The sequence below is a fragment of the Mustela nigripes genome, chromosome 13, assembly GCF_022355385.1.
Source record: "Mustela nigripes isolate SB6536 chromosome 13, MUSNIG.SB6536, whole genome shotgun sequence".
Classification (NCBI taxonomy): Eukaryota; Metazoa; Chordata; class Mammalia; order Carnivora; family Mustelidae; genus Mustela; species Mustela nigripes.
This window is the reverse complement of record NC_081569.1, coordinates 99,910,646-99,936,055: the sequence shown is the minus strand read 5'-3', so window position 1 is coordinate 99,936,055 and position 25,410 is coordinate 99,910,646. Positions and strand designations below refer to the sequence as shown.

The 25,410-nt window shown below is 36.7% G+C and overlaps 1 protein-coding gene across 6 annotated transcripts in view; it reads left to right on the top strand.

The window, feature by feature from the left end:
• The window catches only part of DDHD1 (DDHD domain containing 1), an 83,087-nt gene that overhangs the window by 9,512 nt on the left and 48,165 nt on the right, over positions 1-25,410 (top strand). For 4 of the 6 annotated variants that reach the window (XM_059373232.1, XM_059373230.1, XM_059373228.1 and 1 more), the window contains exon 2: positions 21,330-21,503. In XM_059373232.1, the coding sequence (XP_059229215.1) occupies positions 21,330-21,503 (174 nt within the window). Of the gene's footprint in view, positions 1-21,329; positions 21,504-22,132; positions 22,154-25,410 lie in introns of all 6 variants that reach the window. The other 2 variants (XM_059373231.1, XM_059373227.1) reach the window with 1 other exon arrangement.

Here is a 25,410-nt window from a genome sequence, read left to right as displayed (position 1 = left end):
ATTCTGTTAAAATACACATAGAGTACTTAGCATAGTACCTGGTTCATTAAGTGTTAGCCATTGTATTTAAGCCAGGCTGATATATTGGCTCTTCAACTAGAAGCCTAGCTTCTAGAAATTAAAAAGTGTGTGGTTGGCCCATTTTTTTTGTGAAAAAGAAGAATGTGAATCTGTGGCTCAACCAAAATTACTTCACCCTGTATTTGATGACCATATACATATAGAACACATACATACACGCATAGTCCCTCAGTCTTCCTTTCCCCTTCTCTCTTACCTTTGTCTATATGTATAGCTATGTGTTTATTTTAAAGCTGCTTAATCTTACCCCTACCATCCCCCCATCAAGTGTTCTGGTAATCATAATGAAGTATCACATTGCAGGCACCTTAATTGCTCTTGTCGACTCTGACACTGAATGAAATTATGGTGAGGACAGTGAAATACATTTCAGCCTTTGAATTGCCTCTGTTGGGTTGCCTATGGAATGGCATCCTATCTTAGACCAATAGTTTGCAGATTTCATTGAGCTGGCAAGATTGTTAAAACTGTAGGTTTTTAGATCATCCCTGGAGATTCGATGGAACAGATCTGGGCCAGGGGGCATTATAGACCTCAACATTGATAACTCTGTTAATTATCTCCTGCAGTCTAAATGGCTCACAAATGCCTCATCCTAGTTTGTCTTCATTTTCAATCAGAGGATTGCCAATTTGGTCAGTCCAAGGTTGTATTTCATGGAGCTTGAGAGGAACCAGCCTTTCACCCACAAATTGGTTAATCTTTATTTCATCTTTGTTTTTCTTTACCTGTTTCTGCTCTGACCTTCTGATTTAAAATTTCTGTATTTATATTAATTTTCAATAAACTCATTTTGTCAATTATTGAGGAGGATGAAATACCACGTGTGCGTAGATAACTAACTGACCAAGGACTCAAGATCTCCTCTAGAGATCTCCAACAGTGTCTGTCTTTATAGCCCTGTTTTCTGATATTTTGCCCCACAGATTCTAACTACCTTAGCCTCCCTGAACTCTTGAGCCATTTGGCATCTGAGCAAGACTAGTGGACTCTGTTTCCTCTTCCTGTGCTGTGGTATGGAAGCTCTAGGCACTAAGCTTGGGCAGTTGCTGGAGTTCTCCCAGTGATCACTGTCCTCTTCTGCCTGTTGCCTGTTGTGCAATATCTGATGATGATGAAAGATGAAAATCATCCTTCCATATATTTTATTTGATTTTCCTGGTTGTTAAAGGTGGGCAGTAAATCTAATACACATTACTCCGTTATGACTAGAAGTAGAAGTCTGTCCTTCTAATTCAGCAAACTGATTTACCCTTTCCATTCTTGGTGGCCTTTTTTATGTCTCTTTTTGTTAGGCACACCCCATTACTTTTCGTATCTTACATGTCTTTCTGTCCAGGAATGTTGAAATGGACAACAATATTATCTATTGAGCTAACATGGATCAAGTAAGTGGCTATATGCCACTCAGAGTAGAATCAAGGTGTCTTCTGTAGCCATTTTTATGGGCTATAGGGTAGAAGTGATTGTTAGGCTTATACATCAAAACTATTTGCTGCTGCCTCTGTTTGCTGAATATTATAGTACATGCAGTCTACCAAACCAATTGCTGCATTTAATTTCTCATGTTTCCTAGTCTCCACCTTTCTTTTTCTATCTTATTTCTTATGCCTCCATAAAGAAGACTCTTGAGGATCTCTGTTTTCATATCGAAGGATTCCCTCTTTCCCCACCTTTACAGGTATCAGCATGAAGTAAATCAAGGTAACTGGATTGACCTGCCAGTCACAGTATGTCTGCAGTGATCTCATCTGTAGGTTTTAAGCTTATATTTAGTTTCTGGATTTCTGAGCCTGCTTCTCCAGTTGTCATAGCGTGAGGTTTTCATTTTGGAAGAGATGGTAGGGGAAAAGGGAATTTAGTTGATTCAAATAGCTGAGGATTCTAGAAAGCTAGTCTTGATAAAGCCAGATTTAACCACTGCACATGGTTTCAGAAACTTAAAAAAAGATAATATATGAATTGGGGGCATGGTTGCCTCAGTTGGCTCAGGTCATGATCCCAAAGTCCCAGGATAGAGCCCCACATCAGGCTCAGTGGGGAGCTTGCTTTTCCCTCTGTCACTCACCCTGCTTGCTCTTTCTCTCTCTCTCTCAAATAAATAAATAAAATCTTTTTTAAAAAGAAAAAGATACTGTGCAGATCAGACTAACACCATAATTAAGAATGGGATTTTATAGTTTACAGAGTACTTTCACATACACAGTTTTATTAATACATAGTTTTATTAATCCCTATTCATCCTGCAATGAGCTAGAATATCCTCATGTTACAAGATGGTTGCAGAGAGAAGTTCAAGATAAAACTGGAATTAGGCCCAGCCTTCTGAGTCCTTATCTAGTTCCCTTTCTCCCATATGCCATCGATGATGCTTTGTACCATCTGAGCAGATGTGAAGATTATATGCTAATAGTACTTGATTATTTTGTAACCTATGTAAGAATTACTTGCCCACTTTTATTGCTACATTCCCTCTATTTGACAATTCCTTCCTTTCTTCCTTCCTTTCTTTTATTCCCTTTCTTTTTATTTCTTCTAGAGAGAAACAGACAGGGGCCGAGGGAGTAGGGGAGAGAGAATCCCAAACAGGCTAAACACCCAGCATGGAGCCCATTGAGGGCTCAATCGTACAACCCTGAAGTCATGACCTGAGCTGAAATCAAGTCATACACTCAATAGACCAAGCTACCCAGGTGCCCCTCTATTTGATGATTTTTAAATATATTCCTCCAATAAGTTTTTTGTGACTTTAGTCTTAGGAATTTAAGTGTTTTCCTCAACTTTTTTTGAATATTTTTAAGTTTTTGCTTTTATACTTGTTAATATTCTGAATTTTGACTATACAAATTTTTTCTCCCTTTTCTCCCGTTCCTTTTTTACAAAAGATTTTAACTTTCGTTTGATTTTGACCCAGTTTAGAGCTTACATTCTGAAATGGTTATATTTTATTTGTAGCTAGTTAACTCACCTGAAGCTAGTAAGCCCACCTGAAGAGAAAACTGCTTTGACAGATTAACATTTATTTGCCAACTTCCTAAACTATGTGCTTCTCTTTTGTGATGTGAATTTTTTTTTTTTTGTAATGTGAATTCTTTTCTTTCAATGCTTTTTAACTTAGGTCACATTTTATTACTTTCATTCTATAAATACTCATCTAGTGTCTGTTAGGTTACATAAGAGAGGGATCATCTCTACCTCAAGTTTACAAAAACTTTCCAAAGAAATACTTGACTAGGATCTTTAAGAGTGTTATTGGCAGAGGGAATGGCATGGCTAGAGGCCTGGAATCTTTTTTTTCTAACTTTTTTTTTTTTTTTTTTTAGTTTATTTTAGAGAGATACATATGTGTGTATATGTGTGTGTGTGTGTGTGTGTACTGAAGAGCTGTGGGTGGGGCAGAGGGCAGGTGAGGGAGAGAGAGAATCCTCAAGCAGACTCCCCTACTGAGTAGGGATGGGGGCTCAGGTGAGGATCCAACCCAGGACCCTGGGATCATGAAATCAAGAGCTGTCTGAGCCACCTAGGCATTTTGAAGCCTAGAGTCTTGAAGGAGGACTCTTGTATTCAGAGGACTCAAGACTTTCTGTTTGGTAGGAGCACTGGGAATAAGGTAGAAAGGGTAGAAGAAGAAAACTGGATATAGATAGGCAAGGACTAGATCAGGCCTTTTCATACTGGAAATTTTAAATTATGCTGTGAGAATGAAACACTGGAAGGTATAAAATGAGGAAAATGCTTGATCAGATTTGCATTTTAAACTATGAGTTTGGCAGCAGTGTGGAAGATAAATGGAAATCTGGAAATGTGATTATAATACTCAGGGAGACTAGTAAAGGAGTTACTGCTATGTTACAAGGGAAATACAGGGTCTAGGGCAACACTCTTTGAATGGATATTGGAGGGTTGGAAGAAGATATTAAGGAAGTAGAAGGGACTATCAATGCAATATGAGTAAGGGGAGCGTAAGTCCAGCTTATCCATAATGTTTTTAACTTTGGTGGATTATGGAGGAAGAACAGGTTTCTCTGCCACGTTCACCTTGGGGTGGCAGAAGGAAGCTAAATACTAGTGTATTTTGATTGCATTTAAGGTGCCTGTTGCACATCCAGATGGAATCATCCCCGGGCAATTGGATATATAGGTCTAGAGCTCAGAAGAAAATAGTGTTGCAATTAAAGATGAAAAGATCCTCATAACATAAGCCAAGGTCTCTAAAATGGGTCTGCAAACACTCTATTGGAGATATTATAATGAACATGTTTGAATTTATATTTCCTTTCTGTTTCAGCCCTACAAATTTTCTATTTTTGAATGTTTTCTAATGTATGTAGAATAGTAATACATATGCATAATTTAGAAATAAGTATGTATGAAAATATGCTCAAAATATTTCTGGTAATTACTAATCTAAGTTGATTGTAAACTAATGGTCACTTCTGAGCATTTTGCTTCACAATAATAACCTGAAGAACTTTTAGAAAATACATATTTCTGGACCCTATCTCTAGAAGACTATGATTCTAAGTGTGCGGCAAGGAATCTGAAAAATCCATTTTTTAATTTAATTCCTCAAGGGATTCCGATAATCAGCCAAGTTTAAGAGAACCAAGGATAAAACTGTGGAAACATGTATGATACAGAAAGAGATGAGAAAATAAGTTTAAAGCCACTTTGCTGATTCTAAAAGTTCCAACTATGTTAATTTCTATTCTTTTTATTTTAGTCAGTATTGAATTAATTATCTCCATTAAGCTAAATTTAACATTAAAAATTTAAAAGTCTGTTTTTGTGTTATAGGCTTCATTTTTGGTATAGATGTTCCTCCCATATCCATGCAGATTATATCAAACATTTTTTTAACTAGCCAGGAAACTAGAGAACTTTTCTCTAAGCATGTAAAATTCTGCGTTGCCTGGAACCACTTGAATATTAAACTTGGAGAGTTAAGAACAAGAGGGCCAATGATTTAAAGTTTTTGCTAACACCATCTAAAATATGACTTCTGTGAATTAAAATGTGTCAAAAGGATGAAAATGTAATGAGAAAGCCTGAAAGGACCATGTAATAAAAATGTTTGAGGACTTTTAGGGGCTGAATTTTGTCCTCCCCACAGACTCATATGGTAAAGCCTTTGTCACCGCTACCTCAGAATGTGACTGTGTGTGGAGACAGGGCCTTTAAAGAGATGATTAAGTTAAAAAGAGGCCATTAGAGAAGGCACTAATCCACTGCGACTGGTGTCATAAGAAGAGGAAACGTGGACGCGAGGGATGCATGTGCACAAAGAAAAGGCTGTGAGGCTGTAGTGAGGAGGTGGCCATCTACAAGCCAAGGAGAGAGGCCAAACCTACCAGCCCTGTAATCTTGAACTTCTAGCCTCCAGAGCTGTGAGAAAAATAAATTTCTCTTGTTTAAACCTCCCAGAATGTGGTCTTCTGTTAAGGCAGCCCTAGCAAACTACTACAAGGACTGTAAATTGCTTATTAAACTTTACACTTACAATAATGTAGAACTAAGAAATGACACAGGTTCTAAAACCCATTTGCCCTTGTTCCCTGAATCAAAAGAAGCAAACAATATTTAGGATATAATTATATTGTCCAGAGTTTCTCATCTCTAAGAAATAGGTTTAAATTTTGGTGAGTGGTACTATTATCCACAGAAGCTCTTGCCTAGACATAATTTAGTATTCCTAGTGTAATTGTTACTTCAAATGTGAGCCTAGGTATATTTTGAGGTATAGGTATTTCTTTCCTAAGATAGAATTTTATGTGATTGCTGAGTATGAACCCAGTTCTGCAATTATAACATTGTAACCAAGCTAAATGAGGATTAGGTTAAAGACTGTGTAATTATTTTTGTCCTACATTATTCTTCCAGATTATAGCTTCTTGTGCAGTGAATAAGCAAGTCTTCAGGTATTCAAATGGAAGGTAATATTTTGATATCTAGATCCTAATTTACTACCTTTCATTTCGTTTACCAATGAAACTTTCTTTTCAGGGGCACCTGGGTGGCTCAGTCGGTTAAGCGTCTACCTTCTGCTCAGGTCATGATTCCAGGGTCCCGGATCAAGCCCCACCTGGGGCTCTCTGCTAAATGGGGGAGCCTGCTTCTCCCTTTGCGTGCTGCTTCCCCCTATTTGTGCTCGCTTGCTCTCTCTCATATAGACAGATAATCTTTATTTATATATTATATAAATAAATAGATAAATCTGTAAATAGATACATCTTTAAAATAAATAGATAAATAGATAATAAACAGATAAATCTTTATCGAATAAATAAAATAGAAAAATAGATAAATCTTTTTTAAAAACCTTCTTTTCATAACTAATGTTTTTATTTTATCACCCACCTTCTGAGAACTGTTTTATCAGTAACTATTGATTTTATTATGAAATGTCTCAATTATATACAAAAAGCTAGGTAACATAACCGAGAATGAGTACTCCCCATCACTTAGCTTGACAAATTAAACATGACCCCTCCCAGGCCCCTTTCTTCAATCCAGAAATAACCGTCCTGCTTAATTTGTTACTCATTTGCATACATTTTTTTAGATTATTATTTCCATAGGCTTTTTTTTTTTTGCTTGTTTCAACTTCATAGAAATGCCATTTCTGTGTTTTTCTGCAGTTTGGCTTCAGGTTCAGGTTAGGATTGTGAGATTTATCTGTGCTGATACATATAACTCCAGCCATTTGTTTTTACCTTATATAGTAGCAGTAATACATTGTATGAATATACCACAGTTCGTTTTCCTCTTTGGACACTTAAGTTGTTTACAATTTTTTGCTATTAAAACATTGCGGTAATAAACATTTTTATAGCATGTCCTATAGAGATGTGCTAGAATTTCTGTGGCGTATATACCTAGGAATGGCACTGTTTCAGATTCCATCTCTTCTTTGTTGACTAGTGAATCTGAGTATATTTCATGCTGTATATTTATTGACTTTTTTTCTGCTTTTTTTGCTGCTGTTGTCTTCCTGGTAAAATCTTATGATATCAGAGTCCAATCAGGAGACAGAAACCACACAGTAATTTCACCAGAGAAAGTGTAACATAAAGAATTATTAGAGGAATGAAGAGGGTAAAGAGAGCTCTATGAAGAATACAGAAGCAGCAGATGCACAGAGCAGCCCCCACCCTGAGGCCATGTCCTCTCAGGCCTGAGATTCTGAACTTATTGGAGAGTGGCAGTGGTCACTGGTCACAGTGGTCCAGTGGAACTGCTGGAAATCTGCCCTCTGGACAGCTGCGTGACGCTTTCCACAGGGAGGTGCCTAGCCTCAGAAGTCACTGCAAGCTCCTTTTGGGGTTTGGGGCGTGTAGCAGGTCACATTCTAGTCTGAAACTGCCTGGGGGTAAGGGTCCAGCCCACTGGGAAGGTGCTCCTTCTGTTAGCACATGGGTGCTGCTGAAAAGCAAAATGCGCACTCTGAAAGAACCCAATAAAATGAGCCCACTGAAACTAGGGAGAGAAACCCCTTCCTTTCCCATCATAAAGGATGATCTGGAAGAAATAGTTCATCAATATGTTAGGCACGTAATGGTTTACACAGGCCTTTATGGGGCTGATCCCTGAATCTTATCTACCGTTTACAGCATTAATTCTGTGGGAAGTATATTCAGAGTTCCCAAATAATAAGTTTACAATAAACCTTAAGAATGGATGACAAAATATTTTTCTTAATCTCTTATTCTTTTTTTTCCATTTTCCTTGTCTCTCCTCCTTTCCTTGTGTCTTTTATTTTTCTTACATCTGATCCTTGCTGATTTCTTCTTCCCCTATATACCAATTCTACACTATTCTTATTTTCCCTTATTCTGTGACTTTCTTCCTCTTTAAGCCCAGTGTGGTCAGATTGGCTGTGTAAGTTTTTAGAGCAGTGAATGATAAGCATGCCTTGAACCCTACGTCCATAAAGCTACAGGAGCATAGCTAAGCTGGAGGAAAAGGATCAAGACTTCGTCTCTACATATCCTGTATTGCAGAGTCTAAGATAGGTTGAAATAGTTCTTGAAAAGAGTCCTTTAGAAATCTTATAGTAGTTCCCTTTGCCTCCTGATGTAAGTGTGGCTTTTTTATATATAAATATTATTATTGCCAAGTTTCCCCCATCCACGTGTAAGAGATCCATTTAGGCTTTTGCTTAAATGAAGAAAGTGTTCATAGACCTTGCAATTGCTTTCTAGTCAACAAGAACCTGTATTTTTCTTTTTTAAAAATGCTTATTAAGGTGTAATTGACATATGACAGTATATTACTTTCAGGTGTATAGCAGAGTGATTTAATATTTGTATATTATTATAAAATGATCACACTGTCTAATTAACATCCATTACCATACATAGTTACAAAAAAATTATTTTTTCTTGTGATGAGGACTTTTAAGACCTACTCTCTTAGTAACTTTCAAATATAGGTGGGCTAGTTCCAGACTACCACGTTAATAAAGCAAATACCACAATTAAGAAAGCGAAATGAATTTTTTGGTTTCCTACTGCATATAAAAGTCTTCTTTACACTCTACTGTCATCTATCAAGTATACAGTAGCATTCTGTCTAAAGATACAGATATAGATACAAACCTTAATTTTAAAACACTTTATTGCTGAAATGCTAACCATCACCTGAGCTTTAGTGACTCCTCATCTTTTTGTTAGTGGGGTTGGCAGACTTGCGTGAATACTGATGGCTGCTGACTGATCAGAGTGGTGGTTGCTCAAGGTTATGCTGTCTGTGGCAGTTTCTTAAACAACAATGAAGTTTGCTGTGTCTATTTTACTTTTCCTTTCACAAACAATTTCTTTGCAGCGTGCAATGATAGCTGATAGCATTTTAACCATGGTGGAGCCTCTTTAAAAATTGGAGTCCATCCACCCATACCCTGTTGCTGGCTTTAGTAAGTAAGCTTATGTCATATTCTAAATCCTCTTTTGTCATTTCCACAATCCTCACAGCTTCTTCACCAGTAGATTCTGTCTTTCTTTGCTCCTCATTGTTCAAGTTTTATCCTGAGATTGTAGTAATTGAGTTCTATCTTCAGGCTCCACTTCTGATTCTAGGTCTCCCACTGTTTCCACCACTTTTGTAGTTACTTTTGTAGTTACTTCCCCCCCTGAAGTCTTGAATCCCTCAAAGGCATCATCCATAAGGGTTGGAATCCATGACTTCTAAATTCCTGTTCAGGTTGATATTTTGACCTTTTCCTGTGAATCATGATGGTTTTTATTTGTTTTTGTTTGTTTATTTGTTTTGAATCATGATGTTTTTAATGGCACCTTCTTTCCAGAAGATTTCCATTAACTTTACCTGGATCCATCAGAAGAATCACTAACCGTGGCAGTGGTAGCCCTATAAAATGAATTTCTTAAATAATAAGATTTGAAAATTGGGGGTGCCTGGGTGGCTCAGTGGGTTAAACATCTGCCTTTAGTTCAGGTCCTGGGATTGAGTCCCACATCAGGCTCCTTGATCAGTGGGAGCCTGCTTCTTCTCTCTCTACCTGCCTCTCCCCCTGCTTGTGCTTGTGCACTTGCTCTTGTGCTCTCTCTCTGTCAATTAAATAAATAAAGTCTTTTTTAAAAATTTGAGAATTGAAATTATTCTTTGATCTATAGACTGCAGAATAGATGTTATGTTAGCAGCCATGAAAACAACATTCATTAATCTCAGTGTACATCTCCATCAGAACTCTTAGGTGACCAGGTGCCTTTTCAGTGAGCAGTAATATTTTAAACGGAATCTTTTTTTCTTTCTTCTTTTTTTTTTTTCCTGAGGAATATTTTTTTCCCCCTGAGCAGTAGGTTTCAACAGTGGCCTTAAAATATCCAGTAAACCATGTTGTAAACAAATGAGCTGTCATCCAGGCTTTGTTGTTCCATTTACAGAGCACAGGCAGAGTAGAGCTAGCATTATTCAGGGCCCTGGGATTCTCATATTGGTAAATGAGTGTTAGCTTCAACTTCAAGTCACTAGCTACATTAGCCCCTAGCAAAAGAGTCAGCCTGTCCTTTGAAGCTTTGAAGCCAAGCATTGCCTCCTCTCTACTATGAAAGTCCTAGGTGGCACCTTCTTCCAATAGAAGACTGTTTCATCTACATTGCAAATCTGTTGTTTAGTGTAGCCACCTTCATTTATATCCCAGCTACATCTTCTGGCTAACTTTCTATAGCTTTTACATCAGCACTTGCTACTTCACTTTTACTTTGAGGCTAAGGAGACAGCTTCTCTCCCTAAACCTCATGAACCAACCTCTGCTGGCTTCAGACTTTTCTGCAGCTTCCTCACCTTTCTCAGCCCTCTTAGAATAGAAGAGTGAGGGTCTTCCTTGGGATTAGGCTTTGGCTTAAGGGAATGTTGCAGCCGGTTTGATCTTTTATCTAAAACACTAAGATTTTGTTCATATCACCAATGAGGCTGTTTTGCCTTCTCATCATTCATATGGTCACTGGACTAGCACTTTTAATTTCCTTCAGGAACTTTTCTTTGCATTCACAAGCTGGTTAACTCTGGCACAGGAGGCTTAGCTTTTGGCCTGTCTCAGCTTTCAATATGCCTTCCTCACTAGGCTTAATTATTTCTAGGTTTTGATTTAAAGTGAGAGACATGTGACTCTTCCTTTCACTTGAGCTCTTAGAAGCCATTGTAGGGCTCTTAATTTCCCTGATTCCAATATTATTTTATCTCAGGGAATAGGGAGACCTGAGGAGAAGGAGAGAGGCAGTCTGTGGAGCAGTCAGAACACATATAAGTTTGCCATCTTGTGTGGGTGTAGTTCATGGTGTCCAAAAACAATTACAACAGTAATATGAAAGATCACTGTTCACAGATCACCATAACAAATATAATAATAATGAGAAAGTTTGAAATAATGCCAGAATTACCAAAGTGTCACACAGAGACACAAAGTGAACAAACGCAGTTGGAAAGATAGCACCAGAAGACTTGCTCGATGTAGGGTTGCCACAGATCTTCAATTTGTAAAAAAAAAAAAAAAATGTAGTATCTGCGAAGCACGATAAAACAAGGTATGAACACAATATTATTAACTACAGTCATCGTACTGTACATTGCATCCTCATGATTTATTTTATAACTAGAAGTTCGTACCTTTAGATCTGCCTTCATCCGTTTTGCCCACTCCCCATCCCTGGCAACCACCAATCTGTTCTCTGTATGTGAGCTTCTTTTGTTTTTGTTTTAATTCCACATATAAGTGAGATCATATAGTATTTCTTTCTCTCTCTGACTTATTTCACTTAGCATAATGCTTTCAAGCTACACCCATGTTGACCCAAATGGCAAAGTTTCATTCTTTTTTATTGAATAATACTCCATTTTGTGTGTGTGTGTATATGTGTGTATATGCATACCGTTTATCCATCAGTGGTCACTTAGGTTGTTTCCACATCTTCCATATCTAGGCTATTATAAATAATGCTGCAATGAATATGATTCCAGTAAAGGCTTTTCTTTTTTGCCTAAGAGTTACAATTAGGATAATGACTTACTTATTTTCTGATAGGCAGGTCGTAATTATAAGTATTAGTTTTAATTATATTAAGTTTACAATGACTTTCAGTGAGTGTTGTCATAAATGAAAAAAGTAATACTTTATCTAGTTCCAACATATTCTTTACATGCGTTATCCCTGTGAAAAGTTTTTCTCTGGTGCCTAGCTACATAGTCTGTTGTTTAACAGATGTATCCATTTCACCATGCTGTAACTACAAAGTAAGGTGACATCTTAAACATATATAACTGTGCAAGGCCATATCACCATGAGATTGTACTATGTGTGGTCTTAAGAAGCTAAAATACCAGTGGCTTAAACACAAAAAGTTGTATTTCTTTCCACTTAAAAGAAGTGTGGATATCTAGCATTCAGGGCGATGTGGCCCTGTAACAAGGGACGGAGGTTCTTTCTGTTATTCAGCATTCTGTCTTATGTAAGTCTTTAGGTTCTTTTAGCCAATTCCATGTGTATGAGTGTGGGACTGTGTGGGACTGTGGTGACCAAGCAGTTCTCTAGGGATACCAGCTGTAGTTGTTCTATAGTTAAACAGTTCTCACACTGTCTCCCCAGAGATAGCATCAGATCCTACAGGTTAAGGGCTAAGTCCTCCCTCACTCCTTACCCTCAGAAGCTAGTCATAAGCCCAGATTGTTACTTTTACTTCTTACTGACCAGCTATTGTTAATCAGAGGTTTCCACAACCCCCTGCTTGGGTTTGATTAATTTGCTAGAGCAGCTCACAGAACTGAGAGAAACATTCCACTTTCTGGATTACTGGTTTATTACAAACTACGTAACTTAGGAACAACCAAATGAAAAGATTCTTAGGGCAAGTCATGTGGGAAAAGGGGTAGAGAGTTTCTATGCTCTCTTAGTGCTCCATTCTTACTACAGTTCCACGTGTTCACCAATCCAGAAGCTCTCCAGACTCTATCCATTTTGGGTTTTTAGGTTTACTTTTTACATGGGTATGGCTGATTAAATCAGTGGCCATTGGTGATCGATTCAACCTTCAGCCCCTCTCCTCTCAAAGGAGGTGAGGGAGTGAGACTGAACATTCCAACCCTCTAATTACATGGTTGGTTCCTCTAATGACCAGCCCCTATCCTTAGATGAGCTACAGGTGTTCCAAAATTCACCTTGTTATCATAATAAAAGATAGCTTTATCTTTCTCATCTCAAGAAATTCCAAGGATTTTAGGAATTCTGTGCCAGAAACAAGGACAGAGACCAAATATCTTTTTATTATTGTTAAAAAAAACAAAATTCAGCAGACTGAATTTGAAGATATAACTGGTTTTATTAAGCAGTTCATGAATCAGACAGTATCCCAGGAGTTGTGCTGAATGGAAGGTTTATAGGAAGGAGAGTGGGTCAAGAAGTTATTAAGCAAAGAATTGTTTCAGGCTTAGGCATCTTCCCTTAGGGGAAAGGGCAGAGGGTCTTACTAGGTAGGTGGATTACCTCATCTTCCTTTGGGGGATGGAATGGACCCAAGTGATAGATTATATTTGTTTTCTGATGAGGAAATTTCTGACAAGACTATATTTCTAGGGGAAAGATTGGAACTTCAGTTTAATTAGGTATTAAGCCTCAGTTTGGTGACTTGGGCTGGTATAAATGACTCTGTCTTTAGCTTGTGGGTTTCTTTTTTTTAATATTACAAATCACAGTTTTATTGTAGGTGACTTGAGATCTTCAGGAGCTCAAGGCATACAGGTGGCAGTAAAGAAAGAGGTAAAGGTAAAAGAACTCTATTACCAGTAATTTGCAGTATTTTTTTTACTAAAATTTTTACTAAAATTCAGCCACATGATGGAACCTAGCTGCACAAGAAGACTAGAAAATCTTTTAACTGCATACTGCTGCCCTGAATAAATTAGTATTCTGTTATAAGGAATAGGGAGAGAGTAGATATAGTATGGGCATCTTGGAGTTTCTTCCAAAATATGTGATCTTTACTTTTCCTGAATATATTAGAGTTCTGCAGAGATGAAGAGATAATAAAGATTTGACTCACATAATTAGGGAGGGAGGCTGGGTAGTTGGCAGAGCCAGTGTCTCTGTTCAGAGGCCATCAAGAGGGAAAAGCTTGCTGTTCCAGTTTAAAGGCCAACAGACAGAATTCCCTCTTATATGAGGGAGGGTCAGCTTTTTGTTTATTCAGGCCTTCAACTAATTGGATGAGGCCCACCCACATTATGGAGGGCAATCTGCTTTACTCAGTCTATTAGTATACATGTTAATCTATCCAAAAACACACAAACACCCAGAATGTTTGACCAAATATCTGGGTACACTGTGGCCCATTTAACTTGATACATATAAGATTAACCATCATTATATTCATCATTAACTGAATATAAAACTAAAACATTTATATTATAAAAATACCAAGCAATTTGACATTTATTATGTAGAAATAAAAATTTCCTTACAGTTCTATCTCCCAGAGATATCTGTTAATAACAGTTTAGTGTATTTTTCTCCACTTATTTGTAGTATAGATACTAATGTATATATCTTACAGAAACAGGATTACATTACTTTTATATATCTATGATTTAATTTTTAAATTTTTATTGTAGACCTTATTCCATGTCATTAAATGTAGACCTACTTTTTCTGAACATTATTTCACTATGGCTATATTATCCATTCATTCATATTTTTATTTACTTAATGAATATTTTTCATACCTACTGTGTGCCAAGCAACATTTGTATGTCTGGTCCTCTGTTGGTAGAAATTTGGGTCATTTTGTTTGTTTTTATTCTTTTGTTTTCATTTATAACAATATTGAGGTAAACATTTTTATCTTCGGACATTTTTGCAAGAGTTTATTCCATAAAGCATATTTCTAGAATTGCTGTGTAAGAAGATACCCATGTTTTAGGTTTTAAAAGGTGCTGCTAGCCCAGAGTTTGTCTCAGCACTTGTTGACATTTTGGGCAGATGATTTATTATTTCTGGGCATGGTGGTGTGAGGTCAGGGGAACTGTTCTGTGCAAGATGTTTAGCAACATCTTTGGCCTAGATACCAGCAACACTGTCCCACCCCCAAGCTGTGACAATCAAAAATGTCTTCAAACATTGCCAAATGTGAGGATACCTGGGTGGCTCAGTCAGTTAAGCATCTGCCTTAGGTCATGATCCCAGGGTGATGGGATCAAGTAATGCATCAGGCTCCTTGCTCAGCAGGGAGCCTGCTTCTGCCTGCTTCTCCCTGTGCCTGTCACTTCCTCTGCTTGTGCTCTCTCTCTTTCTCTGACAAATAAATAAAATCTTTAACAATCAACAACAAAAATTATCAACAAAACATTGCCGGATGTCTCCTGGTGGAGAGATTGTCCCAGGTTGAAAACTAGTACACTAGCCCTTCTCTCTTTTCCTGTTCCTGAGCAATACTGACAGCTGGGCTTTGGAGGTCAGAGCCCAAGCTGAGTAAAGAGATGTCCACATGAGATGCAGCCCAGCATGGGATATTGGAGACCAACTGGATGGGGGTGAGGAGGGTAGCCACAAGGGATCATGGCTTATTGTGGGAAATCAGAGCATAAGCCAGGTTAGGAGGGCTTCCAGCCATGAGGGCAGCCTGGCATGGGGTATTCTGAGCCTCAGGCAGGGTGAAAGTATGTCCATATTAGAGAGGCAGGAATAGTCCTCTCTAGCTCAAAACTGAGGGTGCTTCATTTATATGGCTAAAGGCCTGTTTAGGGGAGTTTCCTTACATTAGAGCTTGCTCCCTATGGAGATCCATTAATGAATTGATGATTTAATATCTTTTAAAGCATATAATTAGGGATTTTTTGGCAGATGTCTCTATGCTATTTGGAATTATTTTAATAGTAGAAGATGATAGCCTCAGAACATAGGTCACAGCTATGTAATGCCCACTTGCTATCACTTGGCAAGTACTTGAACCATGCAAATAATGCCATCTTTGTGGCTGGCTCTCAGTAACTTAATGCTGAGCCAAAAAAAAAAAAAAAAAAAGTCATAGAAGAATACATACTACATGATTCTACTATATGAACTACCAAAAAGCAAAAATAATCTGTGGTGCTAGAGGTAAAAATTATGTTTACTGTTGGTAAGGGGTAGCACCTGGAAGGAGATGCATGAGGGGGCTTCTGAAATGTTAATAATGTTTTCTTTCTTGATCTGGGTGTCACTAACTTGTAAAAAACCATTGAGCTATATGCATAAGATCAGCACACCTTTCTATATGTATGTCATTCTTCAACAAAATGTCCACACACACACCGCCCCCAAAAATAACCTGTTCTTTTACTCTGGGAAAATGGTCAGACTCTTTCCTCTGAATCACATAATTATCAGAAAATAGAATGTTAATGGCTGACCGCAGTATAGACCAACTTAAAGAGGTTGGCAAGTACCACTCAAACTGAGGAAAGCCCAATTGGGAGTAATAATAAAAGTGCTCAGTCTACCACATTTGCCAGGTGATAGGATAAGCTGAATGAAGTATGTCTTGTTCAGCAACATTCAACATACTTTTATTGAAATCCTACTTTATCATAGGTGCTCTCCTCTTTTAGGTTTTGGAGGCTCCTACGACATAGTACCTACATCCAAGTATCCAATGGAAGTGAGGAAGACTAAGTAACATAAACACTGACAGATGTGCAGAGTTTATTCAGTGAAATCAGAGAGAAGGGCAGGTCACCAAAGGATTCCTGAAGGAGAGAAGGATGAAAGTTAGCTAAATGAAGAATATGGGGAAGAGAATCCAGGTAGAAAGAACAGCACATGCCTGATACAGAAAATACAACTCAACATCACACATTCAAAGAACTGTCCTTGTTGACATGGACTGCACAGCGACCATCAGCATTATCTTACGTATCATCCAGAGCCTGATTCATGGTAGACATTCAGATATTATGTAGATGAATAAGTACCTAACACAACATCAGTTATGTGAAGAGGTAGTGAAAGAAAGATCATGAGCTTATAATTAATTCTAAGAAGCTCAGAGTTCATTTAGTAGGGAGTGAGGAGCCATTAAAGAATTTGAAGTATTAGAATAACATGATTTGTGGTATTTTACAAAGGTTCTCTGGAAACTCTGTAAAAGAAGGATTGAATCTTTCTCTAAAAAGAAGAGAGTAAGTTAGGGGGATTCATCTATGTGTGTGCATGAACACATCTACTTACACAGATGTGTGAGCAGGCATTTGATGAGAGATGAAGTTAGGGATACTACATTTAGAAAAGAAGTTCCTGAAATAAAACAGGTAGAAATGATAAGAATGTGACCTTAGACTGTAGACCCAATGAGTATGAGATGAATTTGAAGGTGATTTAGGAGATTGTATAAAGACTGATTAACGTCTGGTTATGAGAAGCACTAGAGGAGGAGGCGTCTTGGGTGACTGGTTCAATGCTGTCAGCACACCATTTACTGCGACAGAATACAAGTCGAGTAACAGGTTTGTGTTCCGTTTTGTTTTCCAGGAATCTAGTATGTTCCATGGCTACTTGGGATTCTTGTCATTGTGATGTATCTGCTAGGAGACATTTAGTTAGCAGTTGAATATTTGGACAAGATAGAGGACTGAACCGGAAAGATGATATTTGATAGCTTACTTGTAGGATTTGAAGCTTGGGTAAAACTCCAAAAACATATATCAGAAGAGTATTTGTTTAGATTTATTAGGCTAAAGAGAGGAAAAGAGTTCAAAGTACAGATGTTTGCTATAAATTTGTTTTTCTGTTTCACTCTGGTTTTTATGGGGAGGCATGGTCGGCTCTGGTTTGTAAGTCTCATAATAGACTGTCAATATAAAATCTCCCAAATTACTTGTTTTCAAATTACCAACACAGCTAAATAGTCTGTATTTCTTGGGGAGAAGGCTAAAAAGGATTTTTCTTTCTTGAGAAGGTTGTGTTGTAGAGTAGAAGCCTAGATGAACATTGGAGTCAAAGTTCGGCAGGAATCCTGCTTCTCATATTATTTAGCTATGTGCCTTTGGGCAAGTTATTTAGTTTCACTGAGACTTAACCTATTTATTTGTAAAGGTGCAGTAACTATAGTTACCTTTTAAGATTATTATATATTTTCTTTTCTCTTACTGCTTTTAAAATTCTTATCACTCTACTTTGCCATTATGATTACTATGTGTCTTGGTGTGGACCTCCTTGGGTTGGGGGTTTTCTGTACTTCCTATATCTGAGTTTCTGTTTCCTTCCCCAGATTCAAGAAGTTTTCCACTATTATTTCTTCAGATGCATTCTTTGTCCCTTTTTCTCTATCTTATCCTTCTGGGATCCCTATATTTGAATGTTATTACACTTAATGGTATTATTGAGGATCCTTAATCTATGTTTATTTTTTCTTTTTCTTTTTTCTTTCTCCTGTTCAGCTTGATTGTTTTTCATTACTCTGTCCTCCAGATTGCCAATCCATTGTTCTTCCCTTTACTGTACTGTTTATTCCCTCTAGTGTATTTTTTATTTCAATTATTGAGTTCATCTCTGACCCTTTCTATGTTTTCTCTTTGCTGTTGTTCTCACTGAGGTTCTCAACTCTTTTTTGAAGTCCATTGACTATCTTTATGACCATTACTTAAAATTCTCTAGCAGGCATATTACTATCTCCATTTCATTTAGCTCTCTTGTTGTGTTTTGTCCTATTCTTTATTTGGGACATATTTCTATATCCTCATTTTGTCTCTCTGTTTCTGTGTGTTAGATAAATCAGCTACATCTCCTGCTCCTGACAGTAGTGGCCTTAAGATGAAGATTCCTTTAGTGCCCTGCAGTGCAGAGTCCCCTGTTCACCAGAACCTAGCACTTCAGGTGTCTCCTATGTGTGTTGTGTGTACCCTACTATTGTGGTGAGCCACATTGCATTTAGTCCAGTCATCTGCAGTGACTCCATTTGCCTCTTGCAGGCAAGGTTAGGCCCTTGTGTTGTTAATGGGCCAATCTGGGGCTGCTTTGACCTGGAGTGGAGTCAGACCAGGATTTTGTCAGAGATGCAGAATCACTGAACTGCTGGATATTTTCTCTTTGTTGTCCCCAAGAAGCTTTTGTTAGTAGGTGGGACCTGCAGTCAGACCACACATCTGGCCTCTGTCTACTGCTGGTGCTACAGTGCGACTGGTGTGTGTGTGTGGTTGTCTTCCCCTCTCCCTGGGGCAGGGGTTACTTTGGAGCAGTTCTAGCCTCTGTTGGGGCTACTTGCACACTGCCACACTTTTTGGACTGCTTCGAATGGACTCCTGCTGAGGGCTTGTTGGAAGAGGCAGGTCCACAGGAAAGAGCTCTGTTAACAAGGTAGGTGGGGAGAGTTCCCAGTGGTTTTCCCAGATGTCTTTGTTTCTAGGCTGGGGAGATGGGGAGGCAAATGGCACCCTCCAGCTCCTTTGTTCTTGGAGAAGACTCCTAAAAATCCCCCTCTCTCCAGCATACGTTCTGAGATTCATAAATGAATCTTCTCCAAGTGTTTTTTAAACTGCTGTTTCTAATCTGTATCTCAGTGGGGCTTTTTCTAATACTCTCTTTTCAGCCAGGGACTCCCATTCTCTCCCTCTCTGGCTCTTCCAGAGCCAGGCCCACTAATTTTTTAAAGTTCCAGTTTTTAATCCCCACTGATTGTAAGAACTTGAGATGTTAGGACCCTGTGGTTTTCAAAGCTGCACAATATGACGATCCTCTTCCCAGTGCAGGTTCCCCATGCCTGGTGAGGTGTCTGCTCCTCTGTCTTTCTGTGCCTACCGCATCACTTCCTCCTGTGGACAGTCTCCCAGTCAGTTTGGTTCCCAACCAAGTCTCTACCCTTCCTACCCTCTTCGATGTGCCCTCATGTCTACATTTAGCTGTGGAGTGTCTCCAGATTGTTTTCTGGGTTATTTACACTGATGTGGTTGTTACCTAGTTGTATCCTTGGCATGAGGCGAGCTTAGGATCCTCCTACTCCATCATCATCCCCAGAAGTTTCAGGAAACTATTAAATATTCCAGCCAAATAAAAAATTCCTCAAACTTGTGGACATACTAATAGGGGCATTGACATAAGAGGGATTGATAAAAGGAAGGAAAACAAACAAAATAATGGAAAAAATGCAGAAAGAAATAAAAAGCTCGAGAAACTGTGAAATTCCATATAGAAAAAGGAAGACCCAACATATCTACAATTAGAGTCCCTGAAGGGGAGAAATCACTGGAGCCGAACTAAAGACTAAACCATAATCCAAGGGAACTTTTCAGAAACAAGAGAAAAATTGAGATCTATGTATTAAAAGGGCCCACCAAGATTGATTAATCCTGAATAAAGAACTCTGAGTCAGAAACTATTAGACTTTAAAGGCAGTTTTTTTTCTATTATCTGGGGTAGAGTGAGCAGGGGATCACTTTACTTAAAAATTAAAAAAAAAAAAATTAGACTTACATCAGACTTCTCAAGAATAATATAGCAAGGAAAGCTAGAATAACATTTTGAACAACTCAAGGAAACAAAATTTAGGCTTAAGATGTATCTGTAGTTCTTTTTGTTCACAGGATATATCCTAATACATATATGTAAAAATTACTGTGTTTTAAACCCAGTTGAAATAATTTTTCTGTATATGATTAAACCACCAAATCTCTACATAATTAAGTTCATTTGTTTTATTTTGCTTTTTATTTTTAGGTTTGTTATTTCCATTTTATTTTTACTTTATTTCTTTACAAATCTTAAAGGATTCAAAATAACATAACTAACAGTTCTGGTTTATTTTTAAAAAATAAATAAATAGGGGTGCCTTGGTGGCTTAGTCAGTTAAGTGTCCCAACTCTTGATCTCAGATCTCAGATCTGAGACCTGAGTTCAAGTCCTGCATTGGCCTCCACACTGGGCCTGGAAGGAAAGGAAGAAAGGGAAGGGGGGGAAGTTTGGAAGGAAGGAAAGTATTAGGCTTATAGAAACAGCATTTAAATCTTTATTTTTTAATTAATTTATTGTTTTAAAGATTTTATTTATTTATTTGACAGAGACATAGCAAGAGAGGGAACATAAGCAGGGGGAGTGGGAAAGGGAGAAGCAGGCTTCCCGCAGAGCAGAGAGCGGGGACTGATGCGGGGCTCAGTCCCAGGACTCTGGGATCATGACCTGAGCTAAAGGCAGACACTTAAGGGCTGAGCCATTCAGGTGCTTCTAGGAACAGTATTTAATCAAAGGAATGTTTACAGTTATTTAAGAAAACTTTCTACTCAATTTTTTTCTAAAATGGGTAAGGAATTTACATAATTAAATATATCAGCTATTCCTATATTCTAACTGGGAATCTATAACCTTCAAGGCAACTCTAAAAAAGTAGAACACACTACTACCACACACTCTAGTTCTGAAATACTTCTGGGAACGTATATCAGTATTTTCTTAAACATTGGAACTATTACCAGCATCTTGCATGAACTTGTCTTAACCCCATCATCTACTAATTTGGGGTACTCGGGGCCTCAGTTATAAGGATAACAGCTCATCTACCTTTCTAATGACAAAATAATTTTTGCATAATATCCAATATAAATAAAATACTGTAAAAAAATATGCACTGTGCCTTAAAATCTAAAATTTAAAACTAAATGAGTCTTCTGAGCCATGGAAGTTTTTGTCACAGTAGTAACAAAATATAAAAATTATAGTTACTATGTCTCTCTCTGGGACCCTTGGATCCTAAAATGTATAATTCTGTGTTTTCTCTTTTCAGAGGCAGATAAAATTCCAGTAATGCGTGGACAGTGGTTTATTGATGGTACTTGGCAGCCTCTAGAAGAAAAAGAAAGTAATTTAATTGAGCAAGAACATCTCAGCTGTTTTAGAGGTCAGCAGATGCAGGAAAATTTTGATATTGAAGTGTCAAAATCCATAGATGGAAAAGATGGTAAGACCAATTAATACAATTAATATGTTGTAAACCAAGTAAGTTCTTGATAAAGTTTAGAGTAGTTCTTAATTTTGCATGGTAATTCATGAGTGTTAGAATTTCTAAAATTCCAGATTTAAACATTTGATTATTTTAGAATTTAATACTGCTATGAATTTCAAACTGTGTTTATTTTACTTAATATATGTGTTCATTGGCATGACACTAACATGACTTACTATTGTACAAATTGTTAAAGGTTCTGTGAATTAGTCCTTTTCAGTAGTTTGTAATTACCAGTAAAAATTGAATCTACAAAAAAATCTGTCATTATATCAAAAGGGCAGTTTTATTAATATTTTAACGTCAGTTCTTTTCCTGAAGTTTTAAAAAAAAATAAACAAAAAACCTTAATTTCCTTTGAATGAGTACCTTTAGGTTGTTTCCATATTGATAACCACATCAACTTTTACTTTGAAGCAGTCTACTCTTTATATTCCCTTACTCAGCATTTGCATTTGTTTGCAGTACCTTAAAATATTTATATCATAGCCAAGATGGCCATGTTTCATTATGTGTCTGATCTTGAGTAAAATTCAAAATGTGTGGTAAAGTTAAAAATACTTCTATTGTTCCATTTACTGCAGGCAGTGGGATCAGCTATTCTGGTGAGTATAATATAGGTAGATTAGAATTTGTAGATTTTTCTAAATATTTTTTTCTAAAAAGTATTTCTTCATCTATACTTGCCTTTATTTGGGAGGTTTCTTGGCAAGCCCTGTTGAAACTAGCGAATTAAAATATGAGTTAAGTGGGGTTTTTTTCCCCTTCTCATAAAACATCTTTAAAGCAGAAAAACTCAGTGTTGATCAAGTAATTCACAGAATGCAGCTTGAAAAAATTAAGTGGTTAGAAGTAAAAAAAAAAAAAAAAAAAAAAAAAAAGAAAGAAAGATGGGATCTGGAGGGAGACAAACCATCAGAGACTTAATCTCACTAAATAAAATGAGGGTTGCTGGCAGGTGGGGTAGGGGAAGGATAGTTGGCTGGGGAGAGTATATGCTATGGTTAGTGCTGTGAAATGTTTAAGCCTGATGAGTCACAAACCTGTATCCCTGGGGCAAATAATACATTATATGTTAATTTTTAAAAAAGTAATTGTTCACATGACATAATGGCAAAACAGTAAGCTTTAAATTGGCTAATTTTTTTTCTTATTGTTAGTATCAAACATCCTAAGTTGTCTTTCTCTTATTTTTTCTCTCTGAACACACACACACATACACACACATCACAAGCAAGGAAACTATATAGCTTAGTTCACACCAAATTAACATATCTTCTGTGTCTAGTTGATTAAAAGTCTACATAACTGAGGAAAGTTGTGGCTCATGATCACTACCAAAATAAGATTGCTACTGGATAAGGCTGAATTCTAGATTTCTTTCTATTAATTCTCCTTCAGTCCTCCCTCAGAAATGGCAGTTCACCTTAACAAACCCAGTTTAGCCACCTGAATTCATTACTATTAGTAGGGGAAAAAAATCCCAAGAGCTTGGAGGAGAAAAAGGAGGAGTATAAAAAATAAAAATCTAATAGATTATTTCCCTTTCTTGTACTGTATTCAAAACATTCTTTTTCCTCTTACAAATTTAGTCAGTAGAAGTTAGTTACCAGCTCTGTTTCATCTCTAGACCCATCTATTTGGAATCTTATTTTTATTTCAATGAAAATTAGAATCTGGTGTGTCTTTTTTACTTCTACTGCGTGTCAAAATGTTAAGTATAGCAGGTTACTTCCATTTTCTTCACAGTACCCTAATTTTAATGTACCAGTCATTTAAAGAAGTGTAATAAAGAACATGGTATATTTGTGTGAGTAGACTTTTAGTATGCCTAGAGTGTCTGTGTTGATTCTAGAGAATCAATTTAGGATATTATAGTAATATTTTTTGCTAGCTTTAAGGATGTACTTTGGTAAAATTCTCATTAGTAGCAACAAAATTTTTAAACTGTTGGAACATTTTTGCCTTGTCATCTTTCAAAATGATGGTTCTTTAAGGTTCATTAGAAGAAAAATTGGTTTTTTAAAATGCACTGTGGCATATAAGTAAAGCTTCAGCATATTTTGTTATTAACAAAGATTTTAAATTCAATGTGGTATATATACTGTTGTCGTAAATTCACAGCCATTTTAGATTTTATTCAGCTTTATGTAAAACATACATTTCTGTGTTAAGATGTGATATTTGACTTTGAAGATTATGGGAAATTTTGTAGTGTACTTGAAAATTATCACTTGTCTTAAGAATATTTGCTGTCTAAAAAGCCACCATTGTTAAAAAATCAAATTTACCATATCTACAAAGATAAAAACATAATCTTTTATTTTGCTTCTTACTTCCAAGCTTCTAAAATTTCATATCTCATTAATTCATTAGGGTAAAAATATCTTTTGCACCTAAATTTTCTCATGCACATGTGAGAAAGCCTTGACTCTTCATATTTTTAGGAGGTTTTCAATGTTTCCATGTGCAGATAGTACTATGCTAGGCACTTTTGTGAAAGATACAGGGTTTTGAACATCATGAAGTTTTGGGAAAGACAAACCCAAAGATGAGAGTAGTTACAAAGAGTTAAGTATAATATAACACAGTAAACAGTGAATACAGAATTAGATATTCTGCAAACAGAGTTGGAATACAGGGAGTTGGAGATCACAGTGCCATGAAGTTTTTAAAATAAGACTTTCTGGAAAAATCCCACTTAATAATTAAAAACATTTTAAAATACTATATCCAGGAACTCTTAAGTGCTCTGTGGAATTATTTTCCCTCTGGAATTTCTAAGAAACTAAACAGAGCTCTTGCCTTGAAGGACATTAAAATAATTTCTTTTCTTTCTGACCTTATCTGTGTTTTGGTTAGGGTAGCTAATGCCACAAATAAATTGGCTTTTTAAAATATTTTCTCCTTGTTAATTTTCCTACTAATCTCAAAGTGAGCAGTGAATAGATTGAAAGTTTAGCATAACTTTTTTAGCATACATAAAGATAACCCATAAAAATGTCATGACTTTTTGTGATTTAGATACTTGAAATTTTATTTTCTCATAGAGTTGCAATAAAAATTGATTCTCTTCCCACCCCACCTTAGCAGCCTAACAAATGGAAGTCTAGAGTTTCACTGGGGATGAATTCTACAAATAAAATCAGCACTTCAAATAAGTAATTTTGAAAATACCTGAATATAGTACCAGAGTAGTGTTTGACTCACTTTATTGATCCAAGCAATAATCAGTTTTAAAAAGATTAAAATTTTTAAATGGGTTAGTCCTGTACTTCACCCCACCCAAAAAATGTATAACATCAATCCAATCATGAGAAAACATCAGATAAACTCAAATTGAGGGACATTCTACAGAATAACTGATCAGAGCTCTTCAAATTGTTGAGGGGTCTAATTATAACTAGATAAGAGGAACACTTTCAAAATGTATACCAATTCACTGTGATGTACACATTAAATATCTTACACTATTGTCAATTGTACCTCAATAAAGATGATTTTTTTTTAAATGTCAAGGTTATGAAAGAAAAAAAGTCCAGTTGGGGCATTAAAATAAAATAGTGAAAATTTTTAATTAACCCAAAAGAAATCAGGAAGGAGAAACAAGAAACAAAATACAAATGGAACAGAGAGAAAATAAATGTGAAATGGTAGGCCTAAATTCACCCATGTTAATAATTACAGTAAATGTAAGTACTAATGCTCCAATTAAAAGGCAGAGATTAACAGATTAAGAATGTGAAATCTAACTATATGCTATCTGAGAGTCACACTATCAATGTAAAGTCATAGATAGGCCACTGTTCAAGATATTTTAGGATACTGTGACATCACAGGTGTTGGCGTATCTTTTCTTTTT